Genomic DNA, 19,674 nt, shown 5'->3' on the forward strand with positions numbered 1-19,674 from the left:
AAAAAAAAAAAAAAAAAAAAGAGAGAAAATGTACTCTTATAATTTGAAGAGAGCCAAGCAGTGCTGTTCTTTCCACATTCTGTATTTTTTTCTTCTATGAGGACTTCTTAAAGTAAGCCATGGGGTCTATGTCGGGAAAATGGTGAGTGGTACATTTGGCTGATGGTATTAAGAGGGACTCAGGGGTGGGGGTTAACAAAACTACTGACCAACTGCAAAAGAGACATGGTGAGCACTCTGTCGCCACAACTCTCATCAATGATACAATTCTGTGAGGGAATGGTGGTGAAAAGCAAAACTAGGCGGCAGAAGGAATGCTGGTAAGAGAGAAGGATCAGGGCCCAGGTCCTTTCACAGTATATGTGGGGAATGAATTTATGACTGTGGTTCTCAGACCAAACTCAGTATTAGGACCACTTAGAGCATTAAATCATGACCGCAGAGCAGACAATGGGGAGGAGGTGCTATCTGGAGTGCTACTAGCTGAAAACAGATAAAGATTAGGGACTTAGATGATGATAATGCTTTTCTCAAATAAGGCTGTGGCTTTGTTGACACCAAGTTTGATTCAAGAACCAGAAGAATGTGAAATTTAATAAAAGCATATAAACTATGAGTTCAAGTTCTTCCAAAATAGGTGTTTAAATCCTAAGAACAAAAATATTATGCCCAAGGAAAATGTATGTTTTTAAGTTCTAGGAGGATCCTACCTTGGGTGGGCTGGGTTACTGGCAGCTACCCACCTTGTTTGGGACATTCATTAAACTAGGGCTACAAGTAATTAGAAACCCACTAGGGGAAGATGAGTTTTGGTATAGTCAGCTGAAGAAGGAGAAAAAAGCTAGACAGTATTTGTTAGCTCAAAATAAACAAAATTGAATGTTTCGAATTGTTGCCTCCTCTTTTTCTTTACCTAAATGGGAGCTACTCAGACTGCATCCTTTCCCTCCCACTCTCCCTAAGGAAGGGAAAAACAATCATCAATGCCGAATGGCAGCTGAGCAAAGCAACATGGAGAGCCGGGCGGCATCACGCTCGGGAGAGAATACCGCACTCTCCTGGTGGTTTCTGGTGCTTGCTACACCTTCAGAGGAACTTCTCTAGTATTGAACTACAGAAACCATCACTTATAGTCGTTGTTGCCTCTTAAGGTCTTCAAGACCTTAACTGGAAATAACTTTCTGAATCTCTGGCCAATGAAATCAGAAAATTCAGGTGAAAAGTGTGTGGGTGTGTGTTGTGGGGGGAGGGAAGAGGCATCTCCTCCTGTCAATTTGCAAATCATTTGACATGTTTGACATGCTTAAGTACACAAGGTAGATGGTTTTCAATAAAAATCTCTGTGTACTATTGAATATATTGAAACCTTTATAAATTACAGAGTAGGGTTAGGGTGACAGTAACTATTATGGACATTATTTTAAAAAGTTTAATAGGCTTGAATACAGTTACGTAATTCAATACATATTTCTACCAAAGGAATTACTACTCTAGAAACAAAAACAATCTCATGAGAAGTAATCTCATGACAGACTTTGGGGATAGCAATATTTTAAAATTCTAGTGATTATGTTTCTAATGTAGCTATGGTTTTGAGTTTAAGAAATACTATTACAGTAATAAAGTATTTAGAAACTCACTTTTAAAGATAAGTAAAGGCTGGATGCGGTGGCTCACACCTATAATCCCGGCACTTTGGGAGGCCGAGGCGGGCGGATCACGAGGTCATGAGATCGAGACCATCCTGGCTAACACGGTGAAACCCCGTCTCTACTAAAAATACAAAAAAAGAGACAGGCATGGTGGTGGGCGCCTGTAGTCCCAGCTACTCAGGACGCTGAGAAAGGAGAATGGTGTGAATCCGGGAGGCGGAGGCTGCAGTGAGCCAAGATCATCGTGCCACTGCACTCCAGCCTGGGTGATACAGCAAGACTCCGCCTCAAAAAAAAAGAAGGTAAGTCCATTTTCCCTCCCTAAATTTTCCTATTATCTGTTACTTTTATAATAATTTTTTAAAAAAGAAATCCAATTTCTAAGATAGCCCTAGATTCCTAGAATATTAGAGACAGAGAGATCATCTTTATTTTACAGATGATCTCTTAAGGCCAGAAAAGTTAAGGAACTTGCTCCAAATAATTTGGTATGAGCTTTACAGCAGAGTTTTAGATCATCTTACCTGTCTGATAACATTTCTACAACAGTATTAACAGCTTTTATGACAATTAGCTACTAGGTCTTATTTCACTGTTTAATACATAATGAATACTATATTTGAGAAGATTTTGAATGTATATAAAAATAGGACAATTAAGGTAAAAGCTTAACAGAGGTAATCTAAAAGGCATGAATGTTACTAGGTAGTTGGAATGAATGAATTTTGTTTGCTGGAAACTAAATTTGCCTTTGAGTTTCCTGGCAGTTAAGGAATAAAGAGAAATATTATGGATTACAGTTTTAAATTTATGGTTAAAACAACTAACAAACAAAATGTCCATGAATTTCTCTCTAGAGATCAATATATTATTTTTGTTTTTGTTTTTGTTTTTGAGATGGAGTCTCATTCTGCTGCTCAGGCTGGATGGCACAATCTTGGCTCACTGCAACCTCCACCTCCCAGGCTCAAGTGATTCTTCTGTCTCAGCCTCCTGAGTAGCTGGGACCACAGGCGCTCATCACCACGCCTGGCTAATCTTTCTATTTTTTGTAGAGACGGCGTTTCGCCATGTTGCCCAGGCAGCCTGCCCAACTCGGCCTTCCAAAGTGCTGGGATTACAAGCATGAGCCACTGTGCCCAGCCTAATATATTCTTAAAACTAAATTCATGGCGTAATTTCGAACTACTGTGTGACACAGTTTATTTACAAACGCTACATACTTTACTTAATTCGATATTGTTTTTATTCTTTATCTAAATTTGTTACATTAATTGTCCAATTCTGAATTTACAATACAGAAATAAGGAAAATAAAAGTTGGAAGAGTTACCTGAAAGCCACCTTCATTGAGGGCTCTGGCTCCGTACGCGATCCTTTCTCCACCTTCCAAGGTTGGCCGAACGCTAGGATGGTGTTTCCACCGCTGGAATTCTCTAAACGGACTCAGGTATGGATTCTGATAGTCTAGACCAACCTTAAACATTTACACTGATATTAAATTAGGCATTTTTATTTCAAATTAAATCAAGCGAAAATGTGAGCAATGTTTATCAGAAAACATGTATGTTAAATTTCTTGTACTCAAAAGTATTTGGAGCACTATGTGCAGTAATGCAAATGTAAATTAAAAATTGTATAAAATCTATTTGGAAAAGAAACGGTAAAGAAAAGGATAGCATGTGTTTATTATCATCAAAATTATGAAAATTTAGAACATATTAACAAATTCTTGTGCTCTGGAACTCAAAGTCCAAATTAGAAAAACAGAATCTATCATGAGATTAGAAAATAAAAATGAACAACAACAACAAAAAAACAAATTAGAACAGTATCTGTAGGTAAGCATCTCAGATTATGTTTCTATGAAAGCAGCTGTAATGATTTATTATACATTAATACCAACTTGAAATAAACTAATAATCTATACTACAGTACAACTGAGGCAAAAATAAAAAGGATGTAAACTACACTTAGAGAAAAAGAGGAAAATAAATATAGAAGGTTACATTTCATAATGCTTTAAAGTGTTAAAATTAACCACATCTTTTTCATTTGATACAATTAAGTCACAGGCATAAATATCCAAAGGTGATGGGATCAACATTTGACTGGGGGGGTCAAAAAACACCAATAACATATTAATTAACAGTGTATCATATGGAGGTCTAATCATGACACTAAACTATAAAGCTGCCACCAGTTGCAAGGTACAGAAATGAATTTTTCCATTCTTGGTAATGTTCAATATGTCATTTACTGCAAAGATGTGCAGGAGGCCAAAAAAGGAGAAACTGCTTGTATTTTTAAAAAGCTTTAAGTTCAAACTTAGTGCTAATTTCATTTTCAGTGGTAGCATGCCACAGTGGAAATGGAATTTGAGGTCAGACAAGGTCAGGCATTTCTGCCTGTTATTTAATGGGTGTATATGGGTAAGTTGTTTAACTTATTTGGACTTCAGTTTTCTCATCTGTAAAATAAAGATATACCTATTTCAGCATTATTATGAAACTTATGTAGAAATCTCAGAAAAGCATCCAGCATAGTGCCTGGAGTGTAGCAGCCACTATTACTATTGCTACGTGTGTTTAGTAGACTTAATGACACAGCAGCCAGAGCACTTTACATATTGATAAAATTAGAAAGTACGCTTTAAATGATAAGCATTTTACAGTCTTCAGATCCAAAACCCTTATTTTATAACACCGATGGTAATATAACTCTAGCAGTAGAATTTTCCATAATGGGAATATAACTTACCACAAGACCAAGAGCTACTAGGGGTTCACCTTCATTCAAATGATAGAGGAAAGATCCTCCATAGGTATGCCTGTCCAAGGGCCAACCAACTGTGTGATCTACTCTCCCAGGTTTCCAGTTCTTTTCATCAATAACCCATAACTAAAAACAAACAAACAAAATAAGTCCTGTAGTATTTTAAAAATGTTTTTATGTCACCACAATGCATAAAACTTGCCAGGTTTAATGTCTTATTTATGAAAATTACAAGTGAAAAACTAATATAAGTATACAACAAAATTTCTTCACATATCAAAGAAGGCTGGGCACGGTGGCTCACGCCTGTAATCCTAGCACCATGGGAGGCTGAGGTAGGCAGATCACTTGAGGTCAGGAGTTCGAGACCATCCTGGCCAACATGGTAAAACCCCGTTTCTACTAAAAATACAAAAATTAGCTGGGCATGGTGGCGGATGCCTTGTAATCCCAGCTGCTCTGGAGGCTGAGGCATGAGAACTGCTTGAACCCAGGAGGCAGAGGTTGCTGTGAGTCAAGATCATGCCACTGCATTCCAGCCTGGCTGATAGAGCATGACTCAGTCTCAAAGAAAATAAATAAAAAAACATAAAAAAAATACAGGTGGATCACCTTGAATATCAAAGAAAATTATATCAAACTGCAGCATGAGTTCCAGAGTAAAGAAACGGGTCAGAAAACTTAACTCTTTAAAGACATTAAATAGATTCTCAAATTGGTAAAGACTTTTATACAATTATAGGAAATCAGGAAATCCTACTGAAAGGCTGAGGGGAAGTTCTGCGGTACTGGTAGTGTTCTCTGTCTTCATCTGGGTGACAGCCACAAGGGTATGTTCACCATGTAAAAATTAATGTACACTTAAGGTCTCTTTGTAATAGACATGTATTCTCCAACAAAGTAATTGATTCCCTCTGCCCTGCCCTCCACAATTGAAATAAATTGTTCACCCTCTTTTCAGACTGGTAAATTTTAAATTTTGAACAATTTCTATCTGAAATATTATTTAAAAATTAGATAATATTGTGTGCAATCAGACATTATGTGCAATCTATCAAAACAAACCCTTATTCAGAATATAACGAATCTAGTTTTATATAGACTTTGAACCTTTCTGAGATTTAACCTAAAATAAATTTTTTGTTAATTACTGTATTTTTAATTTTTTTAGAGATGGGATCTCACTCTGTCACCAGGTTAGGGTGCAGTGGTATGATCACAGGTCACTGCATCTTGATCTCTTGAAGTGAAGTGGTTCTCCTGCCCCAGTCTCTGAGTAGCTGAGACTACAGATGTGCACCACCACACCTGGCTAATTTGTAAATTTTTAGTAGAGATGAGGTATCACTACGTTGCCCAGGCAGGTCTTGAACTCCTGGACCCAAGCAATCATCTTGCCTTGGCCTCTCAAAATGCTTGGGTTATGGGTGTGGGCCACCATTGCTAGCTCCACCACAATATTTAAGCAAAGGGTTATAATGAAAATTTTACATTTACATTCTAATAAGCCTCGGATTTGGGAAAACAAGACTAGAGAATGGATAAATTGAGAAAATGTACAATACATAACCTAATTAAATTTTAGGCTGCAGATTAATGTACTATGGCTGAGTGTGTATTTCATAAACAAAATTATCTTCACATTACCATTTTGAAAAAATATCCCAAGTTTTAGTCATAATGAAATTTCAAGACAATGAAAAAATATAACTAAAATTAAGTCAGTATTATAAACTACCTGATAATACAAATAAATTTAAATTCCATCTTTCAAAATTAAAACTACAGAAACAAACCCGGATACCTCCTTCAGTCCAATCCCATAGGTCTGAGGTTCACAATTGGCTCTCAAATCAAACTTCTTATATAGTTGCTTGGCTAGATGTCCGTGGCAACCTTCTGCAAAAATTGTGACTTTAGCATGTAGTTCTAGCCCTCTCTCAAATGTTGCCTGAAAAGCAAAAACGTGTTAAATGGCAGCATTTGACAATTTAAAATATATTCACATTTTGGTCAGATTTAAATTGAACTATGATTCAGGTGTAGAAGAGACAGTGCAAATGTATAATATTATAAAGAATCACATAGTAAATATATAGAATAATGTAATCTTACTCTTCTCACCTAAAATACCTCATGGACATCTTTTCAAGTCACTGTGGAGCTCAAATCTTTCTGTTTAATGGCTAGGTAGTTCAGGTGAGAGACAGGATAGATTATCCAGCTCCTCTGCCAATGGATAATAGCCATTCGCTCTTTCCAGTTTATGTATGAACAAAAACAATGTTATAAGATAGAAACACTCTTGAATATATGTTGAATATGGAGCTGATCCTTGAACGAGATGGGTTTGAATTGTGTGGGTTCGCATATACAAGAATTTATTTTTAACCAAATAAGGATTGAAAATACAATATTCACAGGATGTGAGACCCGAGTATATAGAAGACTGATTTTTCATGTATGCGAGTTCTGCAGGGCTAACTTTGGGACTTGAGTATGCATGAATTTTGGCATACTTGGGGGTCCTAGAGCCAATCTACCGTACACACTAAGGGACACCTGTATACACGTACAATATTGGTGCTTTTATTCCTGTAAGATAGATTCCCAGGAGTGGCCCTCTTAGATCAAAGGGTACATCTACTTTTTAAAATTGATATTATCATATTACTTTCCAAAAAGCCTGAAGCAATGAATATATTTCCATCAGTAGTATATAAGACCCTTTCCCTATAGTACAGTTAGTGACAGATATAACTGTTCCTTTTGCATTTTTGCTACTGTATCAGGTGTCATGATAACTCACTACTGTTTTATTTTATTTTATTTTTAATTTTTTAATTTTTTTTTTTGAGACGGAGTTGTGCTCTTGTTGCCCACGCTGGAGTGCAATGGCACGATCTGGGCTCACTGTAACCTCCACCTCCAGGGTTCAAGCGATGGTCCTGCCTCAGTCTCCCGAGTAGCTGGGATTACAGGTGCCTGCCACCAAGCCCAGCTAAGTTTTTGTATTTTTAGTAGAGATGGGGTTTCATCATGTTGGCCAGGCTGGTCTCGAACTCCTGACCTCAGATGATCCACCCACATTGGCCTCCCAAAGTACTGGGATTACAGGCGTGAGCCATGGCACCTGGTCCTCAATACTATTTTAATTTGCATTTCCCTGATTACTATTTTGAGCATCTTTTCTTTTTGATTCAAGAAATAGTGAATGAATACCTACAATGTGCCAGGTTCTGTGCTAGGCATTGGGAATACATGGATGAATTAAAAAAAATATGTTCCTTTTCTTTGGACTAGCCATAGAGACAGACATTAAATAAATACATGAGTATATAATTACAAATTGTTTAAGTGCTATGAAAGAGAGCAGAGGGTATTGCAAAGGAGAATAACAGAAGCCAGCTATTCTAGATTGAGTGAACAGGAAAGTCTTCTTAGAAGAAATGACATTTAACCTCTGGACTCTGAAATAAACATATTTAAGTATCTTTCCTTATGATTAGTGGTCATTGAGTTCTTCTATGAATTGTTAATATTTTAGATTCTACCCATTTTTCCAATGTGCTGTCTTTTTTCTTGTCGATGTTTAAGTACTCCTTGATATTACAGAGAGTCAAACATTTACAGACTTTATAGTATATTTTGATATACAGAAGTGTTTAACTTTTATATATTAAGTTTAAAAAGGTTTGTCTTTCTTTTTTTTTTACAGGTTTTTAGTATCTTGTTGCTGTAGGGTGGCTTACCCTACCCCTAGATTGTTAACTGTCATCTCTTAGATTTCTTTTTGATTTGTATTGTTTTAAATCTTTAAATCACGAGAAAGAAACAACCAGCAAACCGGGGTCCAACTCTATTTGCTTCCAGATGGATATAGAGTTTCCCCAGCACCACTTATAAAACAATTCAATCTGTATGAACTAAAATATTAATTAACATATTTCTGTTTCTTCTTAGAGGTAACATGCCCTTTAGTGTTCAAGGGACAGGCCGTGGAGCCACACAGCCTGTATTTAAATCCCAGCCCCAATACTTACTAGGTGTCTGACCCCAGCCAAGTTACTTAACCTCTGTAACTTAAAAATGTGCAAATCAGAATTCTTATAATAAAATGCATATTGGAGACAGGAACCAAGAGAAGGCTGTAAGAAGAGCCAAGTCAAAAAAGTGTTTCAAGAAGGAAAACATAATCGAACTGTGTCAAGTGCCATCCACTAGAAGGTCAAGTAAGGGAAAACAGAGGCCTGTCCACCAGATCGGCAAAATGGAGGTATTTGTGACTCTAACAAGAACCGTTTCAGTGAAATGGCAGGGAGAGAGCCTAACTACAGTGGGTTAAATAGAGAATGGAACAACACATTAAACAGAATCTTTGATTTTCCCCACTCTAACCTTGTGGTAATACTATTTTTAAAAACTTAGATTTTGGGGCTCAAATTACTAAGACTCCATTGTACTCTTCTATGCTATTATATCTGCATAAATGCAACATACAAAATATAAACGTTTTTACAAATGCAAAGCATAAAGTTAAAAATCATATATATACACATATATATATTTTTTCTCTTTCTTTTTTAATTTTTATTTTTTTAGACGGAGTCTCACTCTGTCACTTAGGCTGGAGTACAGTGGTGCGATCTTGGCTCACTGTAACCTCTGCCACCTGAAATAAACTCATATTTGAACAAATGAGAACACACAAAAATGAAATACCAAATGGTAGAATTTGCTTCAATTTTGTATAATATTAAATGCAAAAATATTTAAAGACTAAAATATAATTTATAATTAATCATAATATAGAAAAGAACCATAATATATGAAAAACCATGTTCTTTTACTGAAAGGCAGTATAACAGTCTTTACAAACCTGGCTATGCACTGGAATCCCTGGAGACTTGTTAAAAAACAGCTTCTTAGGCCTTATTGCAGGACAGGCTGAGCCCCAAGATGTCACATGATTCTGATGTGGCCAGTTAAACCACTAGGAGTCCCAAACAGGATTTGCCATTTGCTTTTTTTGGTTTGTTTTTAGATGGCGCCTCGCTCTGTCGCCCAGGCTGGAGTGCAGTGGCATGATCTCGGCTCACTGCAACCTCCGCCTCCCGGGTTCACGCCATTCTTCTGCCTCAACCTCCTGAATAGCTGGGACCACAGGCACCCACCACTATGCCCGGTTAATTTTTTTTTTTTAGTAGAGACGGCGTTTCACTGTGTTAGCCAGAATGGTCTTGATTTCCTGACCTCGTGATCCGCCCACCTCGGACTCCCAAAGTGCTGGGATTACAGGCATGAGCCACCGCGCCCAGTCACTATTTGCTTTTGAAGCAGGAAATGTGAGAAGCAGAAAGTCTGCTGGAAGAGACTCTAGATTCCTAATTCTATTCCAAGTGTGGCAGAGAGGAGGATAAACTATCAGTTGACAAATATTTACTGAGACCTAGTATGTACCTGGCATTATGCCAGGCATTGGAATAACCCAGGATCTCTATCCTTTGGGAGCTTATAATCTAGTTGGGAAATTAGATAATAAATAAACCTGAATAGACAGATCAGTTGAGTGAGATGTTAATTTGTGCTTTGTTCATATTATAGGACAGCAAGCTATTTCTTTCCTTATCTTTCCCAAAGAGTGACAGTTCTATGTTCTGATGGTTTTGCTTTCAGATTCAAAAATACAAGATGTGAAAATCTGAAAATTATCCAGGGTTATATTTTGAATGAGAGGTGGAGAATCAGTTTTACATCTACCAAAAGAGGTTAAAATCATGTCAAAGTGGCCGGGCACGGTGGCTCATGCCTGTAATCCCAGCACTTTGGGAGGCCGAGGCGGGTGGATCATGAGGTCAGGAGTTCAAGACCAGCCTGGCCAACATGACAAAACACCATCTCTACTAAAAATACAAAAAGTAGCCAGGCATGGTGGCACACAGCTGTAATCCCAGCTACTCGGGAGGCTGAGGGCGGGGAATTGCTTGAACCTGGAAGGCAAAGGTTGCAGTGAGCCAAGCTCACGCAACTGCACTCTAGCCTGGGCAACAAACACACACGTCAAAGTATATCACTACTGATAGTAATGCAAAATGATTCTTGTCCAAAGAAATGAAAATTGTGGAGAAATAAAAACTGCAGAAACTATTTTCATTTGATGTATTTGGTTAATGAAGTGGATTGATGGCCTGTAAATGTGTATATGTTTGAATTCTTCTTGCACTGGTTGTAACATCTTACTGATTCTCTCCTTAACTAAATGAAATAAAATCTTTGACATGTGTTTGACTTATGTTTGTATATTTGTATGTCATTATCTTTAAAAAATTTTTTTAACATAACTACTTGCCTAAATCACTGTTAGCTCGAAGTTGCTTCTATATTTTTTAATGAGAGAAAAATTCCATATTAATTACTGTATCCTAACATCCACATTTTTTGAAATTTTTAAAATTCTTATTTATTTATTTATTTATTTATTTTGAGACAGGGTTGTAAGACTGGCTAATTTTGCATTTTTGGTAGAGACAGGGTCTCACCATGTTGCTCAGGAAGTTCTCAAACTCATGGGTTCAAGTGATCCAACTGCCTGGGCCTCCGAACACCCACATAATTAATGTATAGTTTGTAGCAAGACCTTTATTGAGTCTAAGTTGGTTCTTTCTTCTTCTTTTTCTTTTTTAAGACAGGGTTTTGCTCTGTCACTCACCTAAGCTGAAATGAAGTGGCATGGTTATGACTCACTTCAGCCTCGAACTCCTGGGCTCAAGTGATCCTCCTGTTTCAGCCTCCAAAGTAGCTAGGACTACAGGTGCATACCATGAAGCCCAGCTAATTTCTTTTTCTTTTTTTGGAGAGATGGGATCTCATTTTGTTGCCCACACAGTTCTTTCTGTTGTTTGTCAGTTTGTTAAGCACGTAACTACTAAAAAGGTTTACCTTTGGTGCACCATCCTTTTGTATCCCTACATCGTTAGTGGCAATTCCTTTTACACTACCATCGTCATGAAAAAGGACCTAAAAAAACGATAAAAACAAATTTATTAATACCTTAGAAATCATAATAATCTTGAAAAAACAGTAAACAGCCTTAGGTTTCTTAGAAGGTGAACATCTTCTCTAGATTACAGAAATACAGACTTTAAAATGTTCAGGCAATAAAGAGACATGTATTAAGGTACTCCCTTCTAGAGTATTAAAGAACAGAGCTCACACAATGGGAAATGAAAACAATGCCACAACCTTGATGAGAAAGAAAAGGGGAGACTACTAGAGAGATTACTAGGGAAACCAGTAAGATTAAACAAGAAGTGCCCTTCAGATGTCAAATCATGTATAAAGAATCTGAAATGGAGGCCTGTAACAAATGAAGAACATGAAGGTGGAGAGAAAGAAACTGTCAGGAAAGCTTATGTCTCAAATGAGTGAACACTTCAATAAACAAAAAAAAATAAAGAAAACAAAACAGGGAGAAGCTGAAGACAGACCAAGGATGATAAAAGTTTATTTTATTTTTGGAGCAAGAAAAAGGGGGAAAATAGGTCAAAAGTGTAATTCTGATGAGGAGAAATAGCAATAGTCTGTAACCCTTGGTTTCTGTTTTCTCTGTGGAGGAAAATGCTCATTGGATAGTAAAGTACAAAACGTACAATGCAATTACACAGCAGATTATAAGCAAGCACGGAAGTGGAGAGGTAAAAGAAAAGATTAGCAGCAATGGATATGAAACCTCCCCATAAAGAATATACATAAAGGTTTTATTTGATATCCTGAAAATGAACAGATCAGCAGCAGAATATGGCTAGAGACTAAACTGAAGTTTGGCTCAGAGTACTCTCAAAAAACCCTGGCAAAGAGATCAATAATCTGTTGATGATAATCATTAAGGACCTAAGAAAAAGAAGCATGATACAAGTGAGTGAGTGTTCATGTATGTATTCCAAAAGTGAGAATCATGGATTCTATAAACCACCTACCTGTGACTGTGGCCCTGATTCCAGTCAACAATGTCTAACAAGGAGAAATACAAAATCCCACACTTGGGTCCAAAAACCCAAATGCATGTATATGGGCTAGGAAAACAGAAATTTATAGCAGCAAGTATAATACAGGGACCTATGTGTTTTATTTGACTTACAAACTGTAAGGGTAAAAACAAACAGAAAAAAACCGAACTTTCCTTAGTGCCAATAACTTTTCTTTCAGCATCTCCTTTAGCAAACTTCCAACTGTAAATCCTTTATTTGTCTCTCTGAGATACATGGCAGTCTTTTTAAAGTGCATTCCAAGAATGTCTTTTTTAGGGCTTTGGAGCCACTGCTTTGAAATGGAATACCAAGAAGGATGCCTCCTGTCTTCCTGTCTCTGTGGGAATTTGGGTAGGTGTTTGGCTTTAAGTTGTAACTTCCTGCTTGTCAAAAAAAAAAAAAACCCTGGGCGCGGTGGTTCTTGCCTGTAATCCCAGCACTTTGGGTGGTCAAGGTCGGCGGGTCACTTGAGTTTTATTTTTTTTTCTTTTTACTCTTATGTTGGGAAGCACAGAACTTGTGAGGAAGTATTGTAAAAAAAAAAAAAAACCAAAACATTTTATTTTTCCTTTGAGTAAAGACAGTTAACATGCATGCAATGAATGGATTGTATCTGCCTGGCTATTTAAAAGGGTGAGATTTCTGTCTTGGCCTGTGATAGTTTTGGTTTAAGTCTTGGTTTAAGTCTTGGTTTAAGGCTAATTCAAGAATAAAACTGTTTCATTCTTTTTTTTGAGACGGAGTCTCGCTCTGTCACCCAGGCTGGAGTGCAGTGGCATGATCTAGGCTCACTGCAAGCTCCGCCTCCCGGGTTCATGCCATTCTCCCGCCTCAGCCTCCCGAGTAGCTGGGACTACAGGCGCCCACCACCATGCCCAGCCAATTTTTTGTATTTTTAGTAGAGATGGTGTTTCACTATGTTGACCAGGATGGTCTTGATCTCCTGACCTCATGATCTGCCCGCCTCGGCCTCCCAAAGGTTTGGGATTACAGGCCACCACGCCCGGCCTTTTTTTGTTTATTTGTTTGAGATGGAGTCTCGCTCTGTTGCCAGGCTGGAGTGCAGTGGCGTGATCTCAGCTCACTGAAACCTCTGCCTCCTGGGTTCAAGTGATTCTTCTGCCTCAGCTTCCCGAGTAGCTGGGACTACAGGCGCCCACCACCACGCCCAGGTAATTTTTGTATTTTCAGTAGAGACTGGGTTTCATCATGTTGGCCAGGATGGTCTCGATCTCTTGACCTCGTGATCCACCCACCTCGGCCTCCCAAAGTGCTGGGTGGCATGAGCCACCGCGCCCAGCCTGTTTCGTTCTTTTTCATAATTTATGAAGAGAATTCTTCTGGGTCCTAGGAGATTTTATTTTTTATTTTTTGAGATGGAATCTCGCTCTGTCGCCCAGGCTAGAGTGCAATGGCGTGATCTTGGCTCACTGCAACCTTCGCCTCCTGGGTTCAAGCGATTCTCCTGCCTCAGCCTCCCAAGTAGCTAGGATTACAGGCATGGGCCGCCATGTCCGGCTAATTTTTTGTATTTTTAGTAGAGACGGGGTTTCACTGTGTTAGCCAGGAGGGTCTCGATCTCCTGACCTCGTGACCCGCCCACCTTGGCCTCCCAAAGTGCTGGGATTAGAGGCGTGAGCCACCACGCCCGGCCGAGATTTTATTTTTAATAATTTCCCCAGTAATACATAATAAGAATCAACAGTGTGATGTGGTTGCCAAAAAAGTAATTACTTTGAGGGAATCAATGGAAGACCAGTTTCTAGAATGGAGAAGATAACAGTTCTACACTAGACATGAAGTGGTTTATTCATTCTGGGTGCCACTTTGTAAAGGCGATAAAAAGAGGATCCATTCAGAAGTGGGCAGCAAGAATACTGAAAGAACTCAAAACTCAAATTATGTACCGTCATGGCTGAAAGAACTGAGAATATTTAAGCTAGTGTTGGGGCTCAGAACTGAGAATATTTAAGCTAGCTAGTGTTGGGGCTCAGAAGATAATATCCTAAAAAGTATGGCACCCTGGCATGCTGAAGTTGAGGCTCAAACTGATATCCCAAAATATGGTGCTTTGACATGCTGAACTGAAGAAACTTCAATGTCTCTCTGACCTTCCCCAGCCAACTGTCCCTGTCTCTTAATCCTCTCTCCCAAAACACAGGATGAAGTTGTTCTCTTAAGTTCCCTTATCTTCCTAAAACATGGGCCTACCAAAGAAGCAATTACTTCTGGTCCCTTTCCTGAGTTTTCATGAACTGAACTCATACTGCAGGAAGAATGACTGAAGTCTGTCAATAAACTTGGACAGGCTTCTGTCAGAAACCATTGTCTCCTCTGCAGGCTCAAGAGACTTTGCCAGTGGTATATTCTTGAAGCCCATTGAATTCCCCTAAAAATCATTTACTATCCCCCTAAAGTCATCTATACTTCCCCAACTCCAGTTCCCCTACCAAGAAAGGCATATAACTGTACTCCACTGTGTGGTAGGGTAATCACTCTGTAATATTCTCTTCATGCACGCTGATCAACCTGTATGCCTTTTCTCCTACTAACCTGCCTCTTGTGAGCTGATTTTTCTATGAACCTTCAGAGGGAAAGGGGGATGTTTTCCCTTGGTACTCAGCCCCTATGCTGAGTACCTGGAACTGAAGGAAGAGTGGAAGACCTCAGAAACAAGGTCTTTCTTACCTTCTCGCATTCCTCTTTCTCCCCTAAAGCAAGTCACAGAAACCAGGATTCCTCTTCCTCAAGGTGAGTCATAGAAACTAGAACTCCTCTCCCTTAATACAGGCCATAAAACCTAGAAAGGTTATTTTCTTTCTTCTCCTTTTCCCCTTGAAAACTCTCATTCCAGAGGATTTCTGCTCCAGCCATACCTCAGAGGAAGAATGCTACACAGAAAGGCCAAAGAGAATGTGAACAGACAGGCCTTGCCTGGCTTCCTCTCTCAGTCTACTACCATTAGATCATACCCTTCTGTCTAATCACATTTCCACATTTCCACATGGCTGTCCATTCTTATTGTACTGAAGCATAAAAATGGTTTCCCCTGGGTCTTTGGGGCCTTTATTTCTGAAGGATTTCATATCATGTAAAACTTTGATTAAATACATTTGTTACGTTTTTCTTGTTACCCTGTCTTTCGTTACAGGAGTGTCAGCTGTGACCTTTACGATGGGTGAGCAAGGGTATCACACCTTTCTGCTACTGGGGCTCAGAAAACGATAGGCTAAAACATGCCACTCTGGCATGCTAAACCAAAGCAGCAGCTTCAGGGTGTCTCTGACCTTCCCCTCCTGTCCTTCAACCCTATCTCTTCTAAAGCACTGGATGCGGCTCTTCTCTGATATTCCATTCTCTACCTTAAGACTGGACCTGCCAAAGAGAACACATGGTCTTCCATCCCATTCCTGAAATCTTACTATTAATATCTATTGCAGAAAAGAAAACAGAAGAAAGCAACTACACCTAGACACTTTTTCATAAGATCATGCCTGCCTCTCAGGCTAATTCAAATTCCAAAGAGAATCATTTACAAGTTAATTTCTGTGTCTTGGGTGCATTTATTCTCCCTAATTGAAGTGCATTCACTTCCTTTCAAGATTGCTGAACACCCAATTTCCCCTTCCCCTCTGATGAAGGGTAGATAAGCATTTGGACCTCACTGGGTTATCAGGTCATCATTCTCTTGTGCTTATGCATGTTAAATAAATCTGTATGCTTTTTCTCCTATTACTCTCTCTATTGTCAGTTCATTTCTGGTGAACCTTCAGAGGGCAGAGACAAACCTTTCTCTTAACTCCTATACCACCCCTACACTTGGGAAAAAAAAATTCTAGAGTAAAGATAGGGAGGAAGAGAGAGCAGGGAATAATTATATTTAGAAAGTTGTCCTTGGAAGAGGACATAGATTTGTTCTGGATAGTATAAAACTGTAGATAAGTTCTATTCAAAATAAGGAAGAGATTACCAACAATCCACAATTTTTCATACCTTATGGTGATCAGTCATAAGTTGGACAATCACTTGATGGGGGTACAACATGAGGAATTCCAGTACTCTTTGGATTAGATATTTTAAAGATTCCTTCTAATCTTATAATTCTAAAATCCTCTGACTTTTAAAAAATATTTATTTCTTCAACTTTGCAAAATTCTCCACTTATTAAAAAAGGAGTTCCTATAAATATTAAAAACAAAATAAAACTATACAAACCTCAGCAGCTGCATAACCAGGGTAAACTTCAACACCAAGGGCTTCTGCTTGTTCGCCCATCCAGCTCACTAAATGTCCCAAGCGTACAATGTAATTGCCATGATTATTCATTGGAAGCCCTATAAATATATGCTTAATTTATAAATCTGACTTTTTATTGATAAGACATTACAAAAACATAAATACTTTAAAATCTCAAATTAGTATGTATTTCTACATAAGTGCTATATTGATGGTCACACCTTCAACTTATTTTCTACAACTTTGGCCTAGAGTTCTAATTTATTACATTATAAACAACATTAAAGCACTAAGTTAGAAATTCCTGCTTGGCTTACAAGGCTATCTCAATTCTTCTAGACTGGAAGACAAAAGAACTGAGTTCTAGTCCTGCTTTCCCACCAGCTACCTGTATAGCTTTGAGTAAATCCTTCAAATATCTGGGCCTTAGGTCTCATCTGTAAAAGGAGGAAATTTTGCCAGATGAAATGTAGTTCCTTCCAGCTGTGGAATTCCATAGTTCTATGAATATTCACTATACCTTACCTGGAAGAATTGGCACAGGAATTCTGTATTTCTCTGTTAAAATTCCAAATCTATCTTCTGTTACAGGAGTGTTAAGTGGAGCCTAGAAATAAAAAAGAAAAAGAAATGTTTTTAGTTTATATTTGCAAGTGTAAATATAAATATAAAAAACTATAAAATGTACTCTGATGACAAAAAAAGAACTTCCCCCTAATTTTCTTTCGGCATTTCCTTTAGAAAACTTGTTACTGTAAATCCTTTCTCTGTCTGAGATGTATGGGATTCTTTTTTTTTTTTTTTTTCCTTTTGAGACAGTGTTTCTTTCTGTCACCCAGGTTGGAGTGCAGTGGTGCAATCTTGGCCCACTGCAGCCTCTCCCTCCTGGGTTCAAGTGATTCTCCTGCCTCAGCCTCCCAAGTGGCTGGACTTACAGGCATCTGCCACCATGCCCAGCTAATTTTTGTATTTTTAGTATAGAGGGGGTTTCACCATGTTGGCCAGGCTGGTCTCGAACTCCTGACCTCAAGTGATCCACCCCGCTTGGCCTCCCAAAGTGTTGGGATTACAGGCATAAGCCACCACGCCTAGCCAGCTGGGAATCTTTTAAAAATCTAAATAAATCTCTTGCCAGTTTTGTATCCCAGGAATATATCTCTTGTGAGTCTTGGAAACATCTCTGAAACGTGACCATCATGTCTTTTTGTCTCTGTGGAGAGGTGCTTGGCCCTAAGTTGAAACTTCCTGGTTGGTGAAAGGTAAGAGAAATTTTATTTTCCTTTTGGATAAAGACAATTAACATGTTGTGACATTGTACCTGCTGAGTTTACATATTAAAAAGCACCAAAGGCTGTGTGTGGTGGCTCATAGGCCTATAGTCCCAGCATTTCGGGAGGCTGAAGTCAGTGGATTTGAGCCCACATGGGAAAATCCCGTCTCTACTAAAAAAATACAAAAATTAGCTGGGCGTGGTGGCGCACACCTGTAATCCCAGCTACTGAGGGGGCTGAAGTGGGAGAATTACTTGAGCCTGGGAGGTTGAGGATGCAGAGTCATGATTGTGCCACTGTACTCCAGCCTGGGTGACAGAGTGAGACCCTGTCTCAAAAAAAAAGGTGCCAAAGCAATAAAGGGCTTTAACATGAAAAACATTTTCTATTAGAATTGATATTATATCAATGTTAATTCAATAATATCCATTTCTGATATAATATCGAAAGGATAAATTCGATTGGGTCCAATTAAAGTATTTCTAGTTTAAGGGAGCTTGATATTTCAGAAAGGAGAGCACAGATGAAATTTTTGGAATTCAATTTATTCCATATGGAAAGAATACAGATGATATTCATATTTTTTAATCTTTGCAAGTATATTCATAACCACTGAATAATCTAATCTTGGAGGTAGGACAGGTATAATATAACCCATCTTAGAGAAGAAAATATTGACAGTCTAAGATTTTAATCAATTCATACAAATTTTATTTAAGACAATAAAACTTGGACTTGGTCCTCTGGATATCACACCTATGGTTTTTCTGCTTAGGTTCTCAGAAGCCAGATTAATATGTTTCTTTAGAAAATCTATCCTCTTTGGCTTTAGATATTGCATTGTCCCAGAAATTATTACTTTATTAAGAACAATCATACAAAGACTTAAAGAACAAGTTTAAAAATACTCTCGACCGGGCGCGGTGGCTCAAGCCTGTAATCCCAGCACTTTGGGAGGCCGAGAGGGTGGATCACGAGGTCAGGAGATCGAGACCATCCTGGCTAACACGGTGAAACCCCGTCTCTACTAAAAAAAATACAAAAAACTAGCCGGGCGAGGTGGCGGGCGCCTGTAGTCCCAGCTACTCGGGAGGCTGAGGCAGGAGAATGGCGTGAACCCGGGAGGTGGAGTTTGCAGTGAGCTGAGATCCGGCCACTGCACTCCAGCCTGGGTGACAGAGCGAGACTCCGTCTCAAAAATAAATAAATAAATAAATAAAAATTACTCTCAAAATACAAAATGCCTCCCAAGAAATATTCAAAGGTCTTCTCAAGGTATTATCTTCTCATATACCCATTACACAAATATACGTACAAAGCATTACACAAAACTATTTGTTAATATCATAAATTACAATTCTGATACAAATTTTTTTTTTTAATTTAAAAAGTATATAGTTATTCCCTAAGATAGAGTTACACGGGCTGGGCGTGGTGGCTCATGACTGTAATCCCAGAGCTTTGGGAGGTCAAGGTGGGTGGATTGCCTGAGGTCAGGAGTTTGAGACCAGCCTGGCCAACACAGTGAAATAGAGGAACCCTGTCTCTACTAAAAATACAAAAAATTAGCTGGGTGTGGTGGCAGGTGCCTGTAATCCCAGCTACTAGGGAGACTGAGGCAGGAGAATCGCTTGAACCCGGGAGGTAGAGGTTGCAGTGAGCTGAGATCACGCCATTGCACTCCAGCCTGGGCAACAAGAGTGAAACTCTGTCT

At 38.6% G+C, this 19,674-nt stretch overlaps 1 protein-coding gene across 2 annotated transcripts in view; it reads right to left on the reverse strand.

Moving 5' to 3' along the window:
• ETFDH (electron-transferring-flavoprotein dehydrogenase) overlaps positions 1-19,674 on the reverse strand; it is a 35,928-nt gene that overhangs the window by 4,683 nt on the left and 11,571 nt on the right. For both annotated transcript variants that reach the window (XM_011959703.1, XM_011959702.1), the window contains 6 exons: positions 17,215-17,296; positions 16,669-16,787; positions 11,366-11,443; positions 6,231-6,377; positions 4,412-4,552; positions 2,985-3,128 (listed from right to left, as the gene is read on the reverse strand). In XM_011959703.1, coding sequence (XP_011815093.1) covers positions 2,985-3,128; positions 4,412-4,552; positions 6,231-6,377; positions 11,366-11,443; positions 16,669-16,787; positions 17,215-17,296 — 711 coding nt within the window. The remainder of the gene's footprint in view (positions 1-2,984; positions 3,129-4,411; positions 4,553-6,230; positions 6,378-11,365; positions 11,444-16,668; positions 16,788-17,214; positions 17,297-19,674) is intronic.

This window comes from Colobus angolensis, unplaced genomic scaffold (genome assembly GCF_000951035.1).
Source record: "Colobus angolensis palliatus isolate OR3802 unplaced genomic scaffold, Cang.pa_1.0 Scaffold5, whole genome shotgun sequence".
Classification (NCBI taxonomy): Eukaryota; Metazoa; Chordata; class Mammalia; order Primates; family Cercopithecidae; genus Colobus; species Colobus angolensis.